The sequence below is a fragment of the Drosophila simulans genome, chromosome 3R (genome assembly GCF_016746395.2).
Source record: "Drosophila simulans strain w501 chromosome 3R, Prin_Dsim_3.1, whole genome shotgun sequence".
Lineage (NCBI taxonomy): Eukaryota > Metazoa > Arthropoda > Insecta > Diptera > Drosophilidae > Drosophila > Drosophila simulans.
In genome coordinates this window covers 25,138,629-25,156,689 of record NC_052523.2, presented here as the reverse complement: position 1 = coordinate 25,156,689, position 18,061 = coordinate 25,138,629, and the positions used below count along the sequence as shown (strand labels likewise).

The following is an 18,061-nucleotide window of genomic DNA, read 5'->3' as shown; positions in this document are numbered from 1 at the left end:
GATTGTCCAACACTTTCGCTGTTAAGCCAAGTGCTTCTCCGCTTGCCAACACTCTTCGATAGCCGATACCAGTAAAGAGAAATAAATATTACAACTAATATTATCTAGTAAATAAAATCTGGCAATATGAGCTCGGGGCCCATGCGCACGCCCGTCTCGCAGATCATTCTGAGCAAGCACGACCAGGATGCCGAGGAGGAGCCCAAGAAGAAGTCCCGCGAGGACTGGCGCAAGGCCAAGGAGCTGGAAGAGGCTCGAAAAGCGGGAACAGCTCCAGCCGCCGTCGACGAGGAGGGTCGCGACATAAATCCCCACATTCCGCAGTACATATCTAATGCACCATGGTATTACGGATCGGCGGGGCCAACTCTCAAACATCAACGTCCGCAGCACGAGGACGAGCAAGGACAGCTGGACAAGAGGGCGCCCAAGGGACTTAACACCACACGCATCATTACCAAGTTCCGGAAGGGAGCCTGCGAGAACTGTGGAGCCGTCACACACAAACGCAAGGACTGCCTGGAGCGGCCGCGGAAAGTCCAAGCCAAGTACGCTGAATCAATCGTCGTGCACGACGAGCATTTAGTCAATGAAGCGGCGGTTAACTATGACGAGAAACGAGATCGCTGGAGCAGTTACGATCCGGCCAATCACAGAGAGATCATTGAGGAGTACGAAAAGGTGGAGGAGGCCAAGCGACAACTCAAAGCAGAGAAGCTCAAAAATGGTAGGTAAACGTGTAACAGAGTGTTTATAGTTAAATCAATATCATTCTAATGTACCCCTTAGATCCCGATGCTGAAATATCCGATGAGGAGGGCAACGAGGATAAGTATGTCGACGAAGTGGACATGCCCGGCACAAAGGTGGACTCCAAACAGCGAATTACGGTGCGCAACTTGCGTATCCGCGAGGATACAGCAAAGTACTTGAGGAACTTGGATCCCAACTCCGCCTACTACGATCCCAAGACGCGCTCCATGCGTGACAATCCCAATCCTGCTGTCCCCGAAGAGGAGTGAGTAACAAAAAGTTGCACAGATAAACAAATTTCTTAACTACTCATATTTGCAGAGCTGAGTTTGCTGGCGAGAACTTTGTGCGCTTCTCTGGAGACACTACAGCCCAAGCCACCGCCCAGTTGTTTGCCTGGGAAGCCCATGGCAAGGGGGTTGATGTGCATCTGCTAGCCGAGCCCACTAAGTTGGAGCTGCTGCAGAAGGAGTACGAGCAGAAGAAGGAACAGTTTAAGTCAAGTGTAAGGAATTGAAAATGGAAATTTCTTGGAAAAATTACTAAATTCATTTCCTTTATTTTCCAGACCAAAACACACATTGTGGAGAAATATGGTGGCGAAGAGCATCTACAGGTTCCACCCAAGTCGCTATTGCTGGCGCAGACCGAGGAGTACATCGAGTACTCTCGCAGCGGCAAGGTTATTAAGGGCGTGGAGAAGCCGAAAGCGCGCAGTATCTACGAGGAGGATGTGTATATCAACAACCACACAACAGTTTGGGGCAGTTTCTGGAACGCCGGACGCTGGGGTTACAAGTGCTGCAAGTCCTTCATCAAGAACTCCTACTGCGTGGGCATGCAGGAGCCAGAGGGCTACTCGGAACAGCATCCTACGAGCTCCACTGCAGCACCTACTACAGAACCTGAAGCTCAAAGCCAATTCAAGGTTCCAGAAGTGCCACCAGAAAGGCCCGCCTCCGAAGTGGACTCAGCATCGAGTTCGGAATCCTCCTTATCCGAAGAGGAGGAGGTAAAACCAGAGAAGAAAAAGTCAAAGAAGAAGTCGAAGAAGCGCGAGAAGAAAAAGAAGGCCAAGGAGCAGCGAAAACAAAAAGCCAAGAACAAGGAGACCAAGGACAAAGAGCAGACAAAGGAAAAAGATATTCCCGAAGAACTGGACGATCGCAAACGAGCCTACAACAGCATGTATGATGTGAAGGCGCCCACAGAGGACGAGATCGAGGAATGGAAGAAGAAGCGGCCAAGGGCAGAAGATCCCATGCTGCAATTTATGTAGGCAATAAAGTACAACTGATTCTCTTATATAAAAACTTTTTAATCTTAACAAGTAAAGCATTAGGTGCTTAGGCAAACGTCATTTTGAATATTAAACGATCGCATACTGCTCGTACAGCAACTCCCTGATCTTGTAGTACTCCTCGGATAAGCATCCCTCCATGGCCACCTTGCCGGCATCCACTCGCCTCAAGGCCAGAGTTCCGTTGCTGCACCAGAGCACGCCGCCGGAGAACTCCGAGTTGATGTTATTACGCATGAGAGTCTGCTTGAAGTCGGACAGTTTCAGTTCGTTAATGAGCACCGAGTTGTGGATAGGAATCTCATCGTCCGCCAATGTTTCAAGAGTCAATGTCTTGCCTTCTTGCACGGATGCGTCCTGCTCCACAGTTACGTCCATGGGTGCTTCGATGGCCTTGACGCGCATGCCCAGGCGACCATCCACCCACGCCACCTCCGCGTCCTTTCCCTTTTGGAACTGCAGCTGGGAGACAAGTCCTTCCGTCAGGCGTACCTGGTAGATGTGGATCTCAGTGGTGACATCAATGATTTCGCCCTTCTGCGGCGTAAAAACGCGCGCACCGACATTCTGTTCGCAGTGCCTGGCGACTACTTGTGTGCCTTCGGCAGTGCCGTGTATGACGATGACCCTTCGTGGCCTCAACTGGGAGAGGATCTTTAGCATGGACTCGCCGTCAGAGCGACCTTCGAAATCGATCCTCTGGACTTGGGCATTTACCTCGATTGTTTTGCGTTGGTTTATCAGCTTGGTGGGCTTCTCCAGCAACTGAACATCGTTGTCGACGATTGCTCCGTTAGCCTGTTGGTCTGCTCCCATGCCCGGTTCTTCCTTTTTAACATTCTCCTTGTTTTGCTCCTCCATGGGTACAAACTCATAGCCTGTCGCATCCGCAATCCGATAGTCGTCTAGATTGATGATCTCCCCATACTCATCGCACTTCACTTTTTCCTCATGATAGGGGAACATCACGTGGTGTCGTTTGTTGGACTTGAAAAAACCGGAGTGATGGCGACCCTCCGGTCTGACAACAATATCATGCTTGCCCGTGATGACGCTCATCTCGATGTCGTCCTCGGACTCGGAACTGCTCTCCTCCTCCACATCGGGCTTCACGATAAGGGGATTAAGTTTCTCGCCCTGTGTGCGTAGGTACTCCTCCAGCTCAGCTCCTTCTAAGTCAACTCTTCGCCTGACGTCCAATTCGATTTGCTTGCCCGGTGCGCAGTTCTCCACCAGTTCCATGGCTAAAGTTCCGGGAGACGTACGAGTAGTAAGGATTATGCTATTGTTGGCATTGCTGGCCCATTGCACGAAGAGATCCCTCGTGAATCCGCTCTCCAGATCTGGAGTACTGGCCAACACCACTTTTGGACCAGCGGGCAAGTTATAGACGTCCGCCAGTGAGTGGCACAACTGGATGTGCTTGAACTGGAAAGGATTGTTGCGGGCACCTTCGAAAGCCTTCGTGAGTTTGTCACTCATCCATTCGATCTGCGACTTGGCGAACTCAATCACGTTGTAGCTCACATTGTTAAGAAGGGCCAGGGAGTAGGCCATCAGACCCGAATCCTTGTTCTTCCACAGCTGGTCCAGCATGTGGGCCAACTCCAGGACTCGTCCAGCCGTGTCCACGGCTATCAGGACATTGCCGTTGTTACGCACCGTTTGCAGGATGTTGGTCATGAGCTTTTCATCGCGAGCCCTCCTTCTGGCCTGCTGGTACTGTGCATTGTAGGCATCGGTAATGAGCAGCGAAGGTCTTTGCAGCCTGTCCAGCTCGCAGCCACTCAAGTGGCGCTCCTTCTTGTGGTTGAAGTCGGTGGCGTACACAATATCCTCCTCGCCCACCTTGACGATCTTCCAGATGGTACCACCTATCATGTGTCCAGCGTTCAAAGGCGTAATGGATATTCCATATCCCTTGCCCTTCAGTGAAACCGTTTGGTTGTATTTCAACTGGGTGATCTTTTCGAAAGCCGTGTCCACGTCGTCCAGCGAGAATAGATCGAAGTCGCCCATGTTGAAGTGCGACATGTAAAGGTCGTACATGAACATTTGACCCATTTTGAACACGGGAATGGTGGCGTAGATGGGGCAATTGAGCCCCAGCTTGCCCACCAAGTATGGCAGGGCTCCAAGATGATATGCATCCGGATGGGATAGCAGCACGGCGTCCAGGGTGTGCACCTGCCTGGGAATACACAAAATATTTATGTTATTGTTTTCCTGAAATGTGTATACAATTGTCACCTCTTCAGTTCCTTGATAAAGTTGGCATCGAACTTTTCGTCCCATCCGCAGTCGAGTAATATCCGCACATCGTCTATCTGTAGGATATAGCATGGCGGGGACTCGTCCATCGCTCCAGATATAGTGTGTAGCTTGATAATGGAGGTCATTTTTGCCAATTAAACCTCCGGTGCATTTGTTTAATAAATTGTAAAAGGAAATCCAGACTTCGCCGGGTCAGGGATGGAAAACTGTCACGGCGTTGCCAGAGTGCTGTTGCTTTGTTTTTACAGTGAGTACTTTTTAAGCAAACGGTACACCCCAATAAAGAACAAAAATTCGGAATTTTAAATGTTATATATTAAAAACTTTATTTATGTCTCTCATGGTTAAGTACATACATATAAACGGCTACAACCTTCTTCAGTTCAATTACCTTTTTTTTAATGAGTCAACATTTAGAACTATGCAGCCTTATCAGAAGAAGAATCTAGCATAAGTAAACACAAATTCTTATCGAATTTTTGTGTAATTTATAAGGGTGTGGTAGAGTCATGCTGTTTTAAAGAACCATGGATGCCCAATCGGTTGTATACCTTTTATAAAAAAATCCTGTTGTGCAATTTTGTATTAAATTCATCCTAAGAATTTATTTCATAAACATTTTCTTTTTAATTAGTAGACATTAGTAGTTCGTAAAAATCATTAATAAAATTAATGAATAATATATGGCAAGATTTAATAAAATTCGAGCTGGTGAAGCTTCACTGTCTGTTGGTTGATGCGTTGCGTCCCTGGTCGTCAGCTGTTATTCGCCAACCGGCCGCGAAGATTGCGTCCGAAATAAGGATGCCGAGTTTCCAAAGATCGTACTAAGTCAACTGTTTCTGCCAACGATGTTCGTGCGGCTCTGGGTCCGCAGCTTCCACATATATGATCTTCTCATCGCCATCGGACTAATCACGCTCATCGTGTACCTGTGTCTGCCCTTCCGGTTCGCATCGCACTACGACTACATCGAGGAATCAAAGATCGAGGGGGCTCTGGTGCCGCAGGTGACCAAGAATGTCTCCCTGCAGGAAGTTTTCGAATGCACCTACTCGGAGATCATTGCCGAAAACCGGTTCGTCTACCACCTGGCCCATTACCATGAAGCGGTGCAGCGGGGCGCGGAGATCCGTCCTGGCGGCGAGTTCCGGCCGGAAGGATGTCAGGCTCGCTACAGCACCGCCATCATTGTGCCGTACAGGCAGCGGGAGGAGCAGCTGCACGCCTTCCTTACCTACATGCACAATTACCTGCCGCAGCAGCTGATCCACTATCGGATTTTCCTGGTCGAACAGTTCGATCATAAGCCCTTCAACAGGGCGATGCTCTTCAACATTGGCGCCCAGGTGGCTGCGGAGTATGGATTTCCCTGCCTGATCCTTCACGACGTGGACCTCCTGCCACTGAATTCGGGTCAAATATATGCCTGCTCCGAGCGTCCACGGCACATGTGCTCTGCCCTAGATCACTGGCGATTCCGACTGCCTTACCGCGGTCTTTTCGGCGGCGTGGTGGCCATCAACACCGCCCAGTACCAGCAGATCAACGGCATGTCCAATCTGTACCACGGCTGGGGCGGAGAGGACGACGACCTCTACGAGCGCCTGCAGGCCCTTAACATCGACATTTGCCGATTCGCGATGGAGTTTAGTGAGTACACCATGCTGAAGCACAAACCGGAGCGGCCGAATGCCAACCGGGTGGCGCTTCTGAGATCGGCGACTCTGCGCCAGCACTCGGATGGACTCAACTCACTGGTGTACACGGAAGTGGAGCGGCGAATGCACAGTCTGTTCACGCACATCCTGGTGGACACCTGAGTGCCAGTATTTGTTATTGTATTTAGCTTGTAGGCCAATCGTTTTCGTAGTCGGTATCTCGAAGTGTTTTACACTGGCTGCACTTCGCTTCGCAACCGATTAGTTGCCGCCTTAGACAATGCGTTCCGAATCGATCGTGATATCTCACTCACTAGGCTAAGAAGCTGGACGGGAATGGAGGAGTCAAAGCTGTAATTGAAGTACAATGCAGAAGCCTCAGTTTAAGCGGATATCGCCATGTTAAGCACGCTCTGCCTCTGCCAATAAAAATGTATTGAACGTAATCTAATGTTTTGTGGATTAACTTTGAAAGCTCCAATCAGCAGGGTACAAATGTTTAGAGTTGCCTTGAATTTTTGTATCGACATATTCGAAATCGAACCAATCTTTATGACATTACCTTGACAATTGAACTTTGTTACCGCAGTCAGAAACAATGGGTTTTCTTGGTGCATTACTTAAATCCTGCCTGATTTTGGTCTCTTTCCTGGGGGCCTTGTTCCTGCTACCGGGTTTACCTCCCACCACCACTTTCCCCTTCAAAGAGTATTTGTAAGTTGGTTTTCTTGAGGTGGTATCAATCCATTTGATCTATGTACGTGCATTTCCCAGTATAGAGCCAGCTAGAGATCTGAATGGAACGCTGGAGCTGAACAATCACTTAAATGGCGCCCGCCAGTTGTGGAAAGATAAAATATTTGGACCCGAATGCCTCATAGTCCACAAGGACAAGATTTACACAGGAATTCACAGCGGCGAGGTTATTCGACTAAACAATGAGGAGTCGGTTCAACCTATCACCAAGATAGGTCAACATTGTGGTAAAAAAGGAGAAGGGACCACTTGTATCCATAATGCGCTTAATATTCACCGTAGATTATATATTTGACGATGAGTTGTGCGGCTATCCAGTGGGTTTAGCCCTGGACACCCAGGGAAACAATCTTATTGTATCCGATGCATACTACGGCATATGGCAAGTCGACTTGAAAACGAAGAAGAAAACTGTGGTGGTGCCGGCGGAGCAGATCCTTCCTGGCAAGGGTGCAAACCGTCGGGCTAAGCTCTTCAATTCGGTGGCAGTTAACCGCCAGGGTGACATATTCTGGACGGATTCCTTTTCAGACGACTTTGTCTTGGCTGCGTTCGCCAACCCGTCGGGTCGGTGAGTTCGAACTAAGGAGAGATCTACCAGAGAGATACGATTTATTGGCTTTCCTCAGACTTTTCAGGTACGATCGTGTAAAGAAGACAAACGAGGTACTGCTCGATGAGTTGTCCTTTGCCAACGGCTTGGCCTTAAGTCCCAGCGAGGATTTCATTGTCCTTGCCGAAACAACGGCCATGCGGCTGAGAAAATACTATCTCAAAGGATCTCGAGCCGGTGAAAGCGAAGTGTTTGTGGAAGGTTTGCCCGGCTGGCCGGATAACCTCACTGCTGATGAAGAGGGAATCTGGGTGCCCCTGTCCGTGGCTTCAGATAGTGAGAATCCCAATTTGTTCGCCGTGTTGGCGCCCTATCCGAGGCTTAGATCTTTCCTGGCCCGTTTGGTGGCTCTAATGCGACTTCCCCTTCGAGTTCTGAACCATATATATCCAAATGACATTGCGGCTCGTCTTTTTCACTCCTTTAACGATTTGGTCATCAGGAACGCTCCCAAGCGTAGCACTGTGCTGCGTGTGGATTGGAATGGAAACATTGTGAGATCCCTGCATGGGTTTGACAGATCAGCTTCGGGCATATCCCACGTTCTAGAAGTTAAGGGTCACTTATATTTGGGATCGCCTTTCAATTACTATGTTGCCAAAGTCAAATTGCCCGATGAGGAATTGAAGTCTGTAAAAGGAAATTAAAGAGATTAGTTATGTCATTACGATGGATTCAATGCGATATTTACCATTACAATTGTTTATTGTTCCTATTTAGATGCGACTTAATTTTAAGAACCTATCAAGCTTTTGTTTTTAATTAGTTTATTGCACCATGAAACTATCAAATCACATTAACATTTTGTATTTTATTAATAAAATTAAAACTCAAGGAACAAACCTTTATGTTGAATTAACAAGAAATACATGACTTTAAATAAAAGATAAATAAAACTATATATGTCTGTACAATTTCGTCTCTTAGTAATTCGATTTGCGTAGAATTACAATAAGAGCTTATGTGTGGAAGTAAATTAAATATGCTTTGTAAAAAATACGTCAGGAGCAATTGCACAGAACAGAGTTAGTTGGCTATTTTGTCTAGCTATTACTATTATATTTAACTACATGCGGTCGTTTCGTTTCACATTTGATATCGATTGCGGAATGTGGCAACGAGTAAGGGCTCAAAAGTCTTGCGTTTAAGTCTACACAATATAATTTAAAACATTACTAACAAACACGCACACATTAAGACTGACACACTCACACACTTGCACAGATTAGATTTTATGTATAAATATATGTGTCAGCGTCCAATGTATCAACACAAATTCTAATCGAAAAAGGAAATCGAATGATATTTCCCAGCAAAAATGCTAATACCAAAGATTATTCACGCTTAGAATTTTGTGCCACATAAATCGACGCCGACAGTTAAATATAGTTGCCTTGTATATCGGATGTATGGAATATGGATATCTATCAATTGTTATTAACTACGGCTGTCTCTAGTTCAAAAAGTTAAGTATGTCTTGCTGGGAAAGTGCGTTGAGGTTCTGGTTATCGGTTGGCAGCAGCGGCTGTGTCTGCGGCTGGAGCGTGGGTGCCTGACTGGGTTTACCCAGCAGTTGCTGCTGCTGATGCTGCTGGATGCTGTTCAGACTGTAGCCAGTAGGATAAATGTAGTTAACCGTAGGCTGTTGCACCGTGTACATATTGGCACCGTTTGTGTTGTTGGCTTTGGGGGCGCCAACAGAGGGTCTGCCACCAGCGAAGGGATCCAGGTCGTCCAGCGAAAAGGAATTGTTGTTGCTGGCTTGAGGAGAGGCCAACTGATGGTTCATCACAAGGGGATTCGCACTGTGCCAATTGTTTGACGGCATTTGTGTAGTTGCAGGTGGCGGAGCAGCTGCCACTGTAGTTGTACCCAGACCAGTGAGGTTGCTTTGCATCATCGAGGAGAGGATGTCAGGCCTGGCTGCTGGCGGAGCAGATATGGTATTGTGCGATATTCTGAAAGTACAGACGTTTTTTCTTGAGTTTTTTGAGCATTTCTTTGTCTCCATCTTGAGTGCATCCTACTTGAGTTGCTCCCTAGGCTTAGCCGGTGCTATTGCAGCGCCGATGGCTGCTTTCGGCTGTCCAACAGTGAATCCGGAGAACATGTCATCGTTGATCTTGTTACCATTGATGGACCCGTTGGGGGAAAGAGTAGAGTTCTCCAGCTCGTTGGCCAATATTTCGGAAGCGTCTTTGGGTCTGTGTAAAGTGATAATTAAAATAAAATGCACCTGCTGCACACCGAAATTCGCACTTACTTATTGTCTCTCTGTATGGTGGACAGCTGCTGCAGCTTTTCCCGCTGCTCCTGTTCCACCCGCCCCATCATCTCCTTGATGAGGCCTATAATCGTGTTGAATTGAGCAATGGTAAGGCCGTTCTCCACACTTAATGGTACCAGATAAGGGATGCATTTGTGTGCCATCACGTCCTTTGTTATGCCCAGTTTGGTGTTAGTCATTGCGATTTTATAAATGCCTAAAATACAGGAGTATAGTTATACAGCGATAATTGGTGTTAATTTCAAAGCTTACCAATAATTCCCATAATGATAGCAGGTTCGCGGCTTTGGATCTGCTGCAAGAATGGCAGAATCTCGTCTAGCACAAGCCACTTGTCCAAGTTTTCCAACAACTTGCCGATGGAGATCAGACAGTTAACCTTTACCGACACATTGCTGCTCTGCAGACACAGTTTCTTGATTCGTGGCAGCACGGAGTTCTTCATTGCATTGTAGTCGATCAGAGTAGAAAATGTTGGAAGCACAGCTAGGCAGAGGTCCTGGATCTGGGGCATGTCGCATTCCAGAGAGCGATAAAGTAGCGGCAGAACACTCTGCTTCACCTCTTCCGCTGGCGTTAGCTTGAGCAGTAGATCCATTTTCTGCATAAAGATCAGCAGAATCTGGATGGGGTCCGTAAGCTTAAAGATCGGCTTCAAGTGCGGAAGGATGTGGTCGCAGTACTCTCGTTGGCTGCTCATCTCCGCAATAAGCAAAACGTTTGGCAGCACAAACGGTATCATTGGCGAGTTGACGAACTCTTTGACGAGATAGGGAAGAATCGAATGCAAATTGACCCGGTGCGGTAGCGTCGGAATGATCTGCGGCAGACCCTTATAAAACTTTGACTTCTGCAGGTTGTCCCACTGGTATAGCGAGTCCAAATAGCTAAGTGTCTTAACCCCGACATCTTGAAAGTAGGCGATCTGCTTAAGCTCATGCAGCTTCGGTCGCAGGTTGGCACTGGGATGCAGCAGAGCTTTAAGGCTTTCAGTCAGCTCGCTGGGCACTGCGTTCATGGGTGGGTACTTTCGCTGGTTCAGATCATTTGCGTAGCGCCGAAAGCTGCTGTAATCACTGCCAAACATCTTAAGGGGCTTGCCGGCATAAATGGTGAAGATTAGTACGCCTGCAGCAAAGGAAGACTCAATAAATACGATTCTATATCTGGTTGCTTAAAATGAAAGATACCTTGTATGAAAACGCTTAATAGCTATTTATAGAATATCTTATCTGTTGACTTATTTCAATAATCGCAGAAAAACGTACTTTTATGCGTAAATTATCAACAAGATCAAAGATTTGGCTGATTATGACTCATGCGAAATTTCATTCAATCCTATCATATAACTAGGTACCTACCCAATGAGAACAGATCACTGTCTGGTGTGTTGACACTGTTCAGGGCCAGCTCCGGTGCTGTGTACTCCAAGCTGGGCTGTGCCAGGACGTGCAGGGATGTGGTGTACTCCCGAAAGGGCCAGTGGGGTGTGCCATCGGTGGCCGGCTGGTTGGCAATGCAGAAATCGAATCCGAACAGCTTCCAGCTGCGGTTCTTGTTGATCACGATTGTCTCGGCGCTAATGTTGCGGTGCACAATCTTGGCGTCTTGGTGAAGGAACTGCAGGCCATCGAAGAGCTGCAGCAGACCGTGTCGAATCTCTACATCATAGAGCTTCTTTTCGGAGCGCACGTTGTCGCCGACCACATTGGCTAGGGAGGCAAAAACCGGCTCCGTGGCGAAGGCAAGCGAGTCCCGACTCTCCTCCAGCGGATGCTGTACGGTTAGCACGTGAGGATGTCGAATCTTGGTTAGCTGTTGAACGCCGCGACGCAGTGTTTCCAGCATGGTCTCCCTGTCATCCTTCGACCAGCGCTCCAACGACTTTTTCTCGAACACGAAGACGGACACTTCCTGTTTGGTGCTCTTCTTGTGGCCATTGTACACCTTCCACATCAGACCTGGCAGCGGGATTACTCGGTATCAGCAAGCCACAATATGTTCAACTCGCAATGCAGGTAAACTCACCCACTCCGGCGGTGCACACCTGTTCCAGCACCTCGTACTCCCGCGTCACATTGTTCCCCGGCAGAACGCCGGACAGTGTGGACACCGTCTGCACGGCGGATGAGTAGAACTTGTTTATCATGTCCATCCTGGCGCGAATTTGCAGTAACTGCGGCCCACAAGCTAGTGCAAAATTCCTTTTTGTTTAACAATCAATACTAGCGCTGGCCCAACCACTCACGATAGCATCACGCGATATATCGATATGTTTCGATTGCCTGTCAAATGTATTTTACATTTAAATGCAGCCAATAGCTTGTGCTTTGCTTTATTAATAATGAACTGATCAAATGCTCTAAGCTTGGCCACACTCGCGGGTAAATTTTGTAATAATTCAAAAGAAAATTCTACGAAATCTGCGCAGTATATTAATCTCTGCGTTTTAAAAGGCAACTTCAGGATTAAACTCAAAGCACAGAGTGTGTCTGCGAAATGGAAAACTCAAGGCAAAGCAAAGAATCGTCGGAATTAGAAAGGGGGACTTCTGTGGATGATTACAAACTTGCATCGTTAGGTGCCACAAACAAGCACCAGCTGCAGAACACATGGACCCTGTGGGGCGTAAACTACGATCCCGAAATACCGTGGGAGGACATGCTGAAGGAGATTGACAGCTTCGATACCGTCGAAGACTTCTGGAACCTGTATTTCAGCATCGATACGCCATCCAAGCTCAACCGCGGCTGTGATTACATGCTCTTCAAGAAGGGCATTCGCCCCATGTGGGAGGATCCGCCGAACAAGGGCGGAGGTCGTTGGACAAACGGTGTGGATAAAAGGTTCTCAGCCGAACTGGACAAAATTTGGCTGGACGTGCTTCTTTGCATTATTGGCGAGGCCTGCGATCACTGCGATCAGATCTGTGGGGCTTTGGTCAGGATTCGCAAAAATATCAACAAAGTCTCCGTATGGACAAAGGCAGACGCTGGCGATGAGGCCATCCGGGAGATTGGTCACAAGCTGAGCTGTGAGGTCTTGAACCTCAAAGGGAAAAAAAATTGGATATTCTTTCCGCATGGGTCCCAAGAAGGTTGAATTTATGTTGCATGCTAAACCTTGAGGTATTAGCATCCCAGTAACTTTAAATTGTATGATAAATTAGATATTTAAGTACTTCAATATTTTGCATTACAAAATATTACACAAATATTACAGTTTTCTGAATATGTAAAACATTAAGGTCACAACGATCCACTCTGTGCAAATGTAATATTTCACTATTATATTACAATATAATATTATATTATTACAATATTATATTATACTAAGTATAAACAAAACAATGAATTTAATGTAACAAACAGTGCTAAAAGCCCAAATAGACGAATAAACTATTGCACATCCCCCAACGTTTTTAAAAACTTATTAAATGGGCCGGTTTTCTGGATGCCACTGGACAAGGCTGTTTTTGTGCTTTGCAATACGGAATGTGAATTTTAAAGGGGCTTAATTGGTAATTATTTGTGTATTGTTTGTTTTAAATTACGATTACGACATTGCGCTGGCTGCTGGAAGTGCTCTTCTCTCTGGTCTCAGGAATAAAGACTTAATAGTCGCATTTGTATTCCACAGATCACGGATAGAAACAATTTCTCGTTGAAATGGCAAAGATATTCGGCCAAATTCCATATAAACTTCATGGGCTTAAACAATATAGACTTATATTGTTTATTTATTTATTACAGTTCAGTTTGGACTTTTTGGTCTGCTCGATTGATTCGTTAACTATCTTTTAGGTCCTCCACAAAGGTGAAGTAAACATTTGTGGCAGCCTGCGGTTTCTTGTTGAACACCCAGTCAATCATCAGCAGATATTCCCCAGTGGGAATGGGCGTGGGCAGCTTCTCGGACCGGAGATAGAAGTTCTTGACTTGCTGCAGACCCTAGTTAATGTTACATATATGAATATATGACATATCACTGGATTTTGTCCATCGGACTTACCACATAGGGACAGGTGTGATTGATCGTCGAGTACTCCTTGAAGAGCTCCCAAACGATCCGAATCAGGGCATTATTTCTCCGCCTTATAAACTGACAGCCGTCGAAACTGAGGCTATAGAGCCAAGGCTTATAGCCATTGGCCCTCTTCAGCAATCTGGCCTTGACTATGACATCGTGAACCGGATGCAGCAAATTGGCATCGACATTGAGGCAAACCTTATTCCTGCTAACCGCTCGCAGGCGACACAGGCCGAATTCCACCCAGGATTTGTTATAGGACTCACATACTGCATTGGTCATTTTGAAAATGACAGCCTCCTGAAAAGTAGAACACTTGATTAGACTTCTCGTGCAAAACAAACGACATTTACACATTGATAAGGCGGCTGAAGTGAGTGAGATAGCATCCAAATAACCAGCACTCTTTTCATGACTACTTGGCTGCTTAGGAGGAAGTGGTACGAATTCGATGAAATTATATCATTTGTAGCTCTGTCAACAAATTAGTTACTCGTGTCCGTGCAGATAATTATAACATAGTTATTCCGACGTCTATAGATTAGCGGGTAATCAATCAATTGTTATAGCCTTTTGCCATTTTTGCTCGCCCTATTAAATTTATAAACATTTCTGGGTTCACTGCGCGGTGAATTTGTTGTTTTAAAAGATATTTTGTAAAACATGTCTGATACCCTGTAAGACCGACCTTTTTGGCATTATTCGTATCTAATAGGCTTTTCAATTTGGTTACAGTACGTTAGCTTGGCTCTAACTGTTGGCCATTGGAAGCCTCCTCGTCTAATTGCACTATGACATTGACATTCAAAAATCGATTCCGCACTTGCCACTTAAGATATATGGATATATGGCTCCCTGGCTAATTGCCCGCGTGTTTTTCCCACCTTATTTATTTATTAATTGATGAAAGTCAACATTATTAGATTCGGTAAACAAACAATTGCCTGGCACCCAGCTTTGGAGTCAAAGTCGGAAGTCAAGTGCACGCCAAGCTTCGAAAAATTCGAATATAGATGGATATCTATTATTCGCGTAACATTTTCACTGCTTTTCAGAAATAATGGGTATATACCCTATAAGTGTTAAATATTTTATTGTTGTGAAATGGAATAAACATTACAGGCTCTGGATTTATAATTAGATGTGAAGAATGCATTATTATTTAATTAAAATGCGAAGCACATAGACTTATATTTTAAAGTTAATCGCTGTCGGCTATGCAAACGAATTGACGTCAGTTAGTCACTGATTTCCATTTCAATTAAAGCTAAAGTAAAGCGACAAGGAGCGCACTGTATCTAATTTCCATTCGAAACTATGCTATTTTCGACGAAATAAACGACTGACCACCACCGGGTATCTGGTAGTCGGAAAACTCGTCCATTGTTTACAACTCGTACCTGTTTTCATTAATGGCCTGACTCGCAGCGCAGTCAACACCTGTCAACGGCCCAAAAGCCATGTCCGTGTCGACGTCAGCCACTTGGCCGCTGCCCCTCCGTATCCGCCAGATCCCCCATATCCAACATCTGCCCCATCTCCTCCATCTCCGGTTTCCCCTGTCCGAGCCACTTGAGATGCATTTGCCTATCCCCGAGTGGAATTAATAGATTTTCATAGTTTTTGCACTCTGGCGTGGCACACGAAACGCAATCAATAAGGCACTAGAATGCATTTCGCTGAATCGCTTTGGTGACTGCGTCTTTATGCCGCCCCCATCTCCATCCACCATCCAACCAAGCGGCGATCCCCTGCTCGCCCCCAATAAAATCGCCCGGAATGAAGATGTTGCTCCATGCAATTCGGCGGGTTGTTGTTTGCACGATTTGTTGCCGTGGCCGAGCGTCTTAGAACCCGCTCTGAATTTCAATGGCTTCCGTTCAGCCATGTCCATGTGTGTCTTCCAGCCAATGTGTTGGTAATTCTGCATTCTACCGTGACTGATACTTTTATACCCTCGATGGGGCATTTTATTTTTGCATTGAATGGGCTAAGTCGCACATTGCCACAAACCATATTTTCACTCCGGGAATTCCCTCGAGTAGTTTTCCCAGAAGTGTTCCAAAATTAGATTGCTCACCACTAAATCCAGACATTTGTTTGACTTTGCAATTAGAGAGCAAGCGACTTATTCCGAGATCTTCATATACTGGTAAGAGTCTTATGGTATATATCATTCCTTGGCTTCTTCAAGTTGTGAAGGGTATTGGAAGCATAGGCTTCTTTGTGTTTTGAGAACATATTGGAGGCGTACGCTGCACTGCGTCTGGCCATAAAATAAATCAAGCAGCCCGACACCGGAGTCAATAGTAAATCACGGCTGAAACGGCAAATTACCAGACACTACTGGCCATCATCTCGTCATCGAGACTCCTCCACGAATAATTATGCCGTGACGCGACGAATTTTCCACACACTCCGTATGCCGAATTAGCCCTGGCAATTACCTTTTTGGATTTGCAGCTCCTGGACTTTGAGTTTGATTTGTTTTGGCCGCTGTTTTTTTTTTTTTTTCTGTTTGTCTTTGGCCGGCGCTATTTGCTAGTCGATTTGCCAGAATATCGGAGTGGTAAAAAACCCGAATGACTTGGCAATTTGCCTTCGCTATTATCGCGATGACGAAGCTGGCCAGTTTTGGGGGTGCAACCGTTTAGATGGATCCACGATTTCGGTCCGGATTCTCGTCGCTCAAGAGCGCCAAGGTCAACTTTCGCTTTTTTAGTGCTCCATTTTATGGGGTTCTTAAAATCCGGTTGCGTTTATTGCAATTCGCTTTTCGGCTCGAATGTTTGGTTAGTCCACATGATTTTGGCCATACGATTGCGTCTGGCAATGCAAGCTATTTGGCGCTCCATAAACTGTCTGTGTTGAGCATAAAAATAAACACAATAGAACTGAATAGTTTATAAAAACAATAATCGTGGAATGATCAGCTTAAGAAGTATTTTAATTTGGCTCGAACGTATTTCAATGACCTTGAAAATAAACAGGTAGATAGTTGAATCTTTAAGAACTGATTATGCCAGAGAACAATTATGATACATAGAGAACTTTTTAAGCTAATTACTAAGACCAGGTGCGAAAATCGGAGAAATTCGATTTTCAAGGTATTGACTCAAAAAGGTAACACTCAGTTGTCTGGGTAAATGTTGCCCTATTTGCTCATTGCAAACTATCCGCCTACGAATCGTAACTTTTTATATAATGGAGCCCCGAAATCTGCACAAGTAAATGGGCATTTCAAAGCAATTACACAGCATAAATAAAGGCATCAAACAATCTGCAGGCCATTGTAGCTCGAAAGTGAAGTAATTATACATCAAAAGCGAATCATGTCATTGTCAAGTGTTTGAACAGAGCTGAACAAGATCGGATCATACCTGAAAAGTGTGCACTTGAGTGGCTTTTGATGGGGGCACCATTAATATGCAGTGTCTGGATCGCGAATTTTGCTTGATTATTATTTTAATTTCGGTATTTCGCATTTGTCATTAATGGGCCTTTTGTTTCGTTTTCGTGCAGCGCTTGTGCGAGAGATATTCGAGTTTATAGACTCTTCGAGCTCGGCTCTGGTGTGAGAAGATACTGCGTCAAGATACAGATACAGATGGGATCGGCGACAAAACATGCTGGGAACTACGTGATTGATGGCGGCACTGCGATTACCAGCCAAACAGCTGAACAGTACTCAACTCGACTTAGAATACGCGGCCCAGGCGAATATATTATAAATGCTGCGATATATGCGAAATCAGTGAAATCTTGTCGCGTCTAAAAAGGAAAATCACACAGCAAATGCAAAATTTATGAGCGAACTACGTCGAACGACGTCTCCGGGCGAACGGAGCAGGAATACCAATTGGGCTGGGATTTCGATTGGGATTGGGATTCGTGTAGGGATGGAGCGGATGTGCACTGCACTCGAGGATGAGTCAGCCGAGCCGGAGGTCCGTGTGGGTTCAGCCCTGTCAGACAGATCAAACTATAAAGACGGGGTCCAGGTTCGCCGAATGTCTCTAATTAGCCAGCAAGGTTTCAGAGATCTCAGCTAGTAATCACTTTATTTACCAGCCACAACTTGGGGTCAGCAAGATAATCATAAGCTATCATCACTTAATTAACAAAGGAATTTTTTATAAAGCCTTTCGAAACACTTAATTGGAACACACGAGGAACTTTTATGATAGATACAAGAACATATAATGCAAAGTAATCCGAAGTATTTTCGATGAATCATTTGGCATTTCTTAACACTCATAATGATAGTCCGAAAATTCAATCGATATCTAATACGCACACGCTGCGTATGAGTAATATTTACAGTTCATCTCGAAATCTTTGCTAATATTTTGAGCATTCGTCATCTAATTACTACTAGTATACATTGG

General features: G+C 45.7%; 7 protein-coding genes across 8 annotated transcripts; 4 read left to right on the top strand and 3 right to left on the bottom strand.

The window, feature by feature from the left end:
• The first annotated feature begins 2 nt into the window (after nucleotides 1-2).
• On the top strand, nucleotides 3-2,058 carry LOC27209075 (pre-mRNA-splicing factor Slu7). The gene is made up of 4 exons (XM_016184586.3): nucleotides 3-727; nucleotides 790-1,018; nucleotides 1,075-1,258; nucleotides 1,322-2,058. The coding sequence occupies exons 1-4, from the start codon at nucleotides 127-129 to the stop codon at nucleotides 2,030-2,032; spliced, it is 1,725 nt and encodes a 574-aa protein (XP_016036760.1). The 5' UTR covers nucleotides 3-126; the 3' UTR covers nucleotides 2,033-2,058.
• On the bottom strand, nucleotides 2,051-4,559 carry LOC6729994 (probable cleavage and polyadenylation specificity factor subunit 2). The gene is made up of 2 exons (XM_016177731.3): nucleotides 4,304-4,559; nucleotides 2,051-4,244 (listed from the first exon to the last, which is right to left on the bottom strand). The coding sequence occupies exons 1-2, from the start codon at nucleotides 4,450-4,452 to the stop codon at nucleotides 2,123-2,125; spliced, it is 2,271 nt and encodes a 756-aa protein (XP_016036759.1). The 5' UTR covers nucleotides 4,453-4,559; the 3' UTR covers nucleotides 2,051-2,122.
• Nucleotides 4,560-5,048: 489 nt separating this feature from the next.
• LOC6729993 (beta-1,4-N-acetylgalactosaminyltransferase bre-4) lies at nucleotides 5,049-6,434 on the top strand. Its single transcript, XM_002105251.4, has one exon. The coding sequence runs from the start codon at nucleotides 5,179-5,181 to the stop codon at nucleotides 6,148-6,150; it is 972 nt and encodes a 323-aa protein (XP_002105287.1). The 5' UTR covers nucleotides 5,049-5,178; the 3' UTR covers nucleotides 6,151-6,434.
• A 91-nt stretch (nucleotides 6,435-6,525) lies between these two features.
• On the top strand, nucleotides 6,526-8,258 carry LOC6729992 (adipocyte plasma membrane-associated protein). The gene is made up of 4 exons (XM_002105250.4): nucleotides 6,526-6,702; nucleotides 6,763-6,971; nucleotides 7,027-7,315; nucleotides 7,374-8,258. The coding sequence occupies exons 1-4, from the start codon at nucleotides 6,587-6,589 to the stop codon at nucleotides 8,002-8,004; spliced, it is 1,245 nt and encodes a 414-aa protein (XP_002105286.1). The 5' UTR covers nucleotides 6,526-6,586; the 3' UTR covers nucleotides 8,005-8,258.
• On the bottom strand, nucleotides 8,149-11,927 carry LOC6729991 (SCY1-like protein 2). Its single transcript, XM_002105249.4, has 6 exons — nucleotides 11,673-11,927; nucleotides 11,006-11,605; nucleotides 9,897-10,772; nucleotides 9,621-9,840; nucleotides 9,385-9,561; nucleotides 8,149-9,315 (listed from the first exon to the last, which is right to left on the bottom strand). The coding sequence occupies exons 1-6, from the start codon at nucleotides 11,797-11,799 to the stop codon at nucleotides 8,811-8,813; spliced, it is 2,505 nt and encodes an 834-aa protein (XP_002105285.1). The 5' UTR covers nucleotides 11,800-11,927; the 3' UTR covers nucleotides 8,149-8,810.
• Nucleotides 11,928-11,938: 11 nt separating this feature from the next.
• On the top strand, nucleotides 11,939-13,060 carry LOC6729990 (eukaryotic translation initiation factor 4E1). 2 transcript variants are annotated; one of them, XM_016174511.3, is made up of 2 exons: nucleotides 11,939-12,028; nucleotides 12,101-13,060. In XM_016174511.3, exon 2 carries the CDS (start codon nucleotides 12,144-12,146, stop codon nucleotides 12,744-12,746), a length of 603 nt encoding a protein of 200 aa, XP_016036758.1. In that variant the 5' UTR covers nucleotides 11,939-12,028; nucleotides 12,101-12,143; the 3' UTR covers nucleotides 12,747-13,060. The 2 variants fall into 2 exon arrangements, with proteins under 2 accessions (XP_016036758.1, XP_016036757.1); XM_016174510.3 differs by having other exon boundaries at nucleotides 11,963-12,037.
• A 305-nt stretch (nucleotides 13,061-13,365) lies between these two features.
• Nucleotides 13,366-14,120, bottom strand: LOC6729989. The gene is made up of 3 exons (XM_002105247.4): nucleotides 14,027-14,120; nucleotides 13,656-13,973; nucleotides 13,366-13,594 (listed from the first exon to the last, which is right to left on the bottom strand). Exons 1-3 carry the CDS (start codon nucleotides 14,084-14,086, stop codon nucleotides 13,433-13,435), a joined length of 540 nt encoding a protein of 179 aa, XP_002105283.1. The 5' UTR covers nucleotides 14,087-14,120; the 3' UTR covers nucleotides 13,366-13,432.
• Nucleotides 14,121-18,061: the final 3,941 nt, after the last annotated feature.

Excerpts from the sequence above, each read along its gene's own strand:
- LOC6729989 (XM_002105247.4), bottom strand. The coding sequence starts at position 14,086 with ATGAAAAGAGTGCTGGTTATTTGGATGCTATCTCACTCACTTCAGCCG. Across the intron at positions 13,974-14,026 it reads TTCAGCCGCCTTATCAATGT|GAGGCTGTCATTTTCAAAAT; the intron begins GTAAATGTCGTT and ends TCTACTTTTCAG. Across the intron at positions 13,595-13,655 it reads ATCACACCTGTCCCTATGTG|GGTCTGCAGCAAGTCAAGAA; the intron begins GTAAGTCCGATG and ends AACATTAACTAG.
- LOC6729993 (XM_002105251.4), top strand. The coding sequence starts at position 5,179 with ATGTTCGTGCGGCTCTGGGTCCGCAGCTTCCACATATATGATCTTCTC.
- LOC6729992 (XM_002105250.4), top strand. The coding sequence starts at position 6,587 with ATGGGTTTTCTTGGTGCATTACTTAAATCCTGCCTGATTTTGGTCTCT. Across the intron at positions 6,972-7,026 it reads CAAGATAGGTCAACATTGTG|ATTATATATTTGACGATGAG; the intron begins GTAAAAAAGGAG and ends TATTCACCGTAG. Across the intron at positions 7,316-7,373 it reads TTCGCCAACCCGTCGGGTCG|ACTTTTCAGGTACGATCGTG; the intron begins GTGAGTTCGAAC and ends GGCTTTCCTCAG.
- LOC6729991 (XM_002105249.4), bottom strand. The coding sequence starts at position 11,799 with ATGGACATGATAAACAAGTTCTACTCATCCGCCGTGCAGACGGTGTCC. Across the intron at positions 11,606-11,672 it reads GGTGTGCACCGCCGGAGTGG|GTCTGATGTGGAAGGTGTAC; the intron begins GTGAGTTTACCT and ends TCCCGCTGCCAG. Across the intron at positions 9,562-9,620 it reads ACCATACAGAGAGACAATAA|ACCCAAAGACGCTTCCGAAA; the intron begins GTAAGTGCGAAT and ends CACTTTACACAG.
- LOC6729994 (XM_016177731.3), bottom strand. The coding sequence starts at position 4,452 with ATGACCTCCATTATCAAGCTACACACTATATCTGGAGCGATGGACGAG. Across the intron at positions 4,245-4,303 it reads TTTATCAAGGAACTGAAGAG|GCAGGTGCACACCCTGGACG; the intron begins GTGACAATTGTA and ends GTGTATTCCCAG.
- LOC6729990 (XM_016174511.3), top strand. The coding sequence starts at position 12,144 with ATGGAAAACTCAAGGCAAAGCAAAGAATCGTCGGAATTAGAAAGGGGG.
- LOC27209075 (XM_016184586.3), top strand. The coding sequence starts at position 127 with ATGAGCTCGGGGCCCATGCGCACGCCCGTCTCGCAGATCATTCTGAGC. Across the intron at positions 728-789 it reads AGCAGAGAAGCTCAAAAATG|ATCCCGATGCTGAAATATCC; the intron begins GTAGGTAAACGT and ends TGTACCCCTTAG. Across the intron at positions 1,259-1,321 it reads AGGAACAGTTTAAGTCAAGT|ACCAAAACACACATTGTGGA; the intron begins GTAAGGAATTGA and ends TTTATTTTCCAG.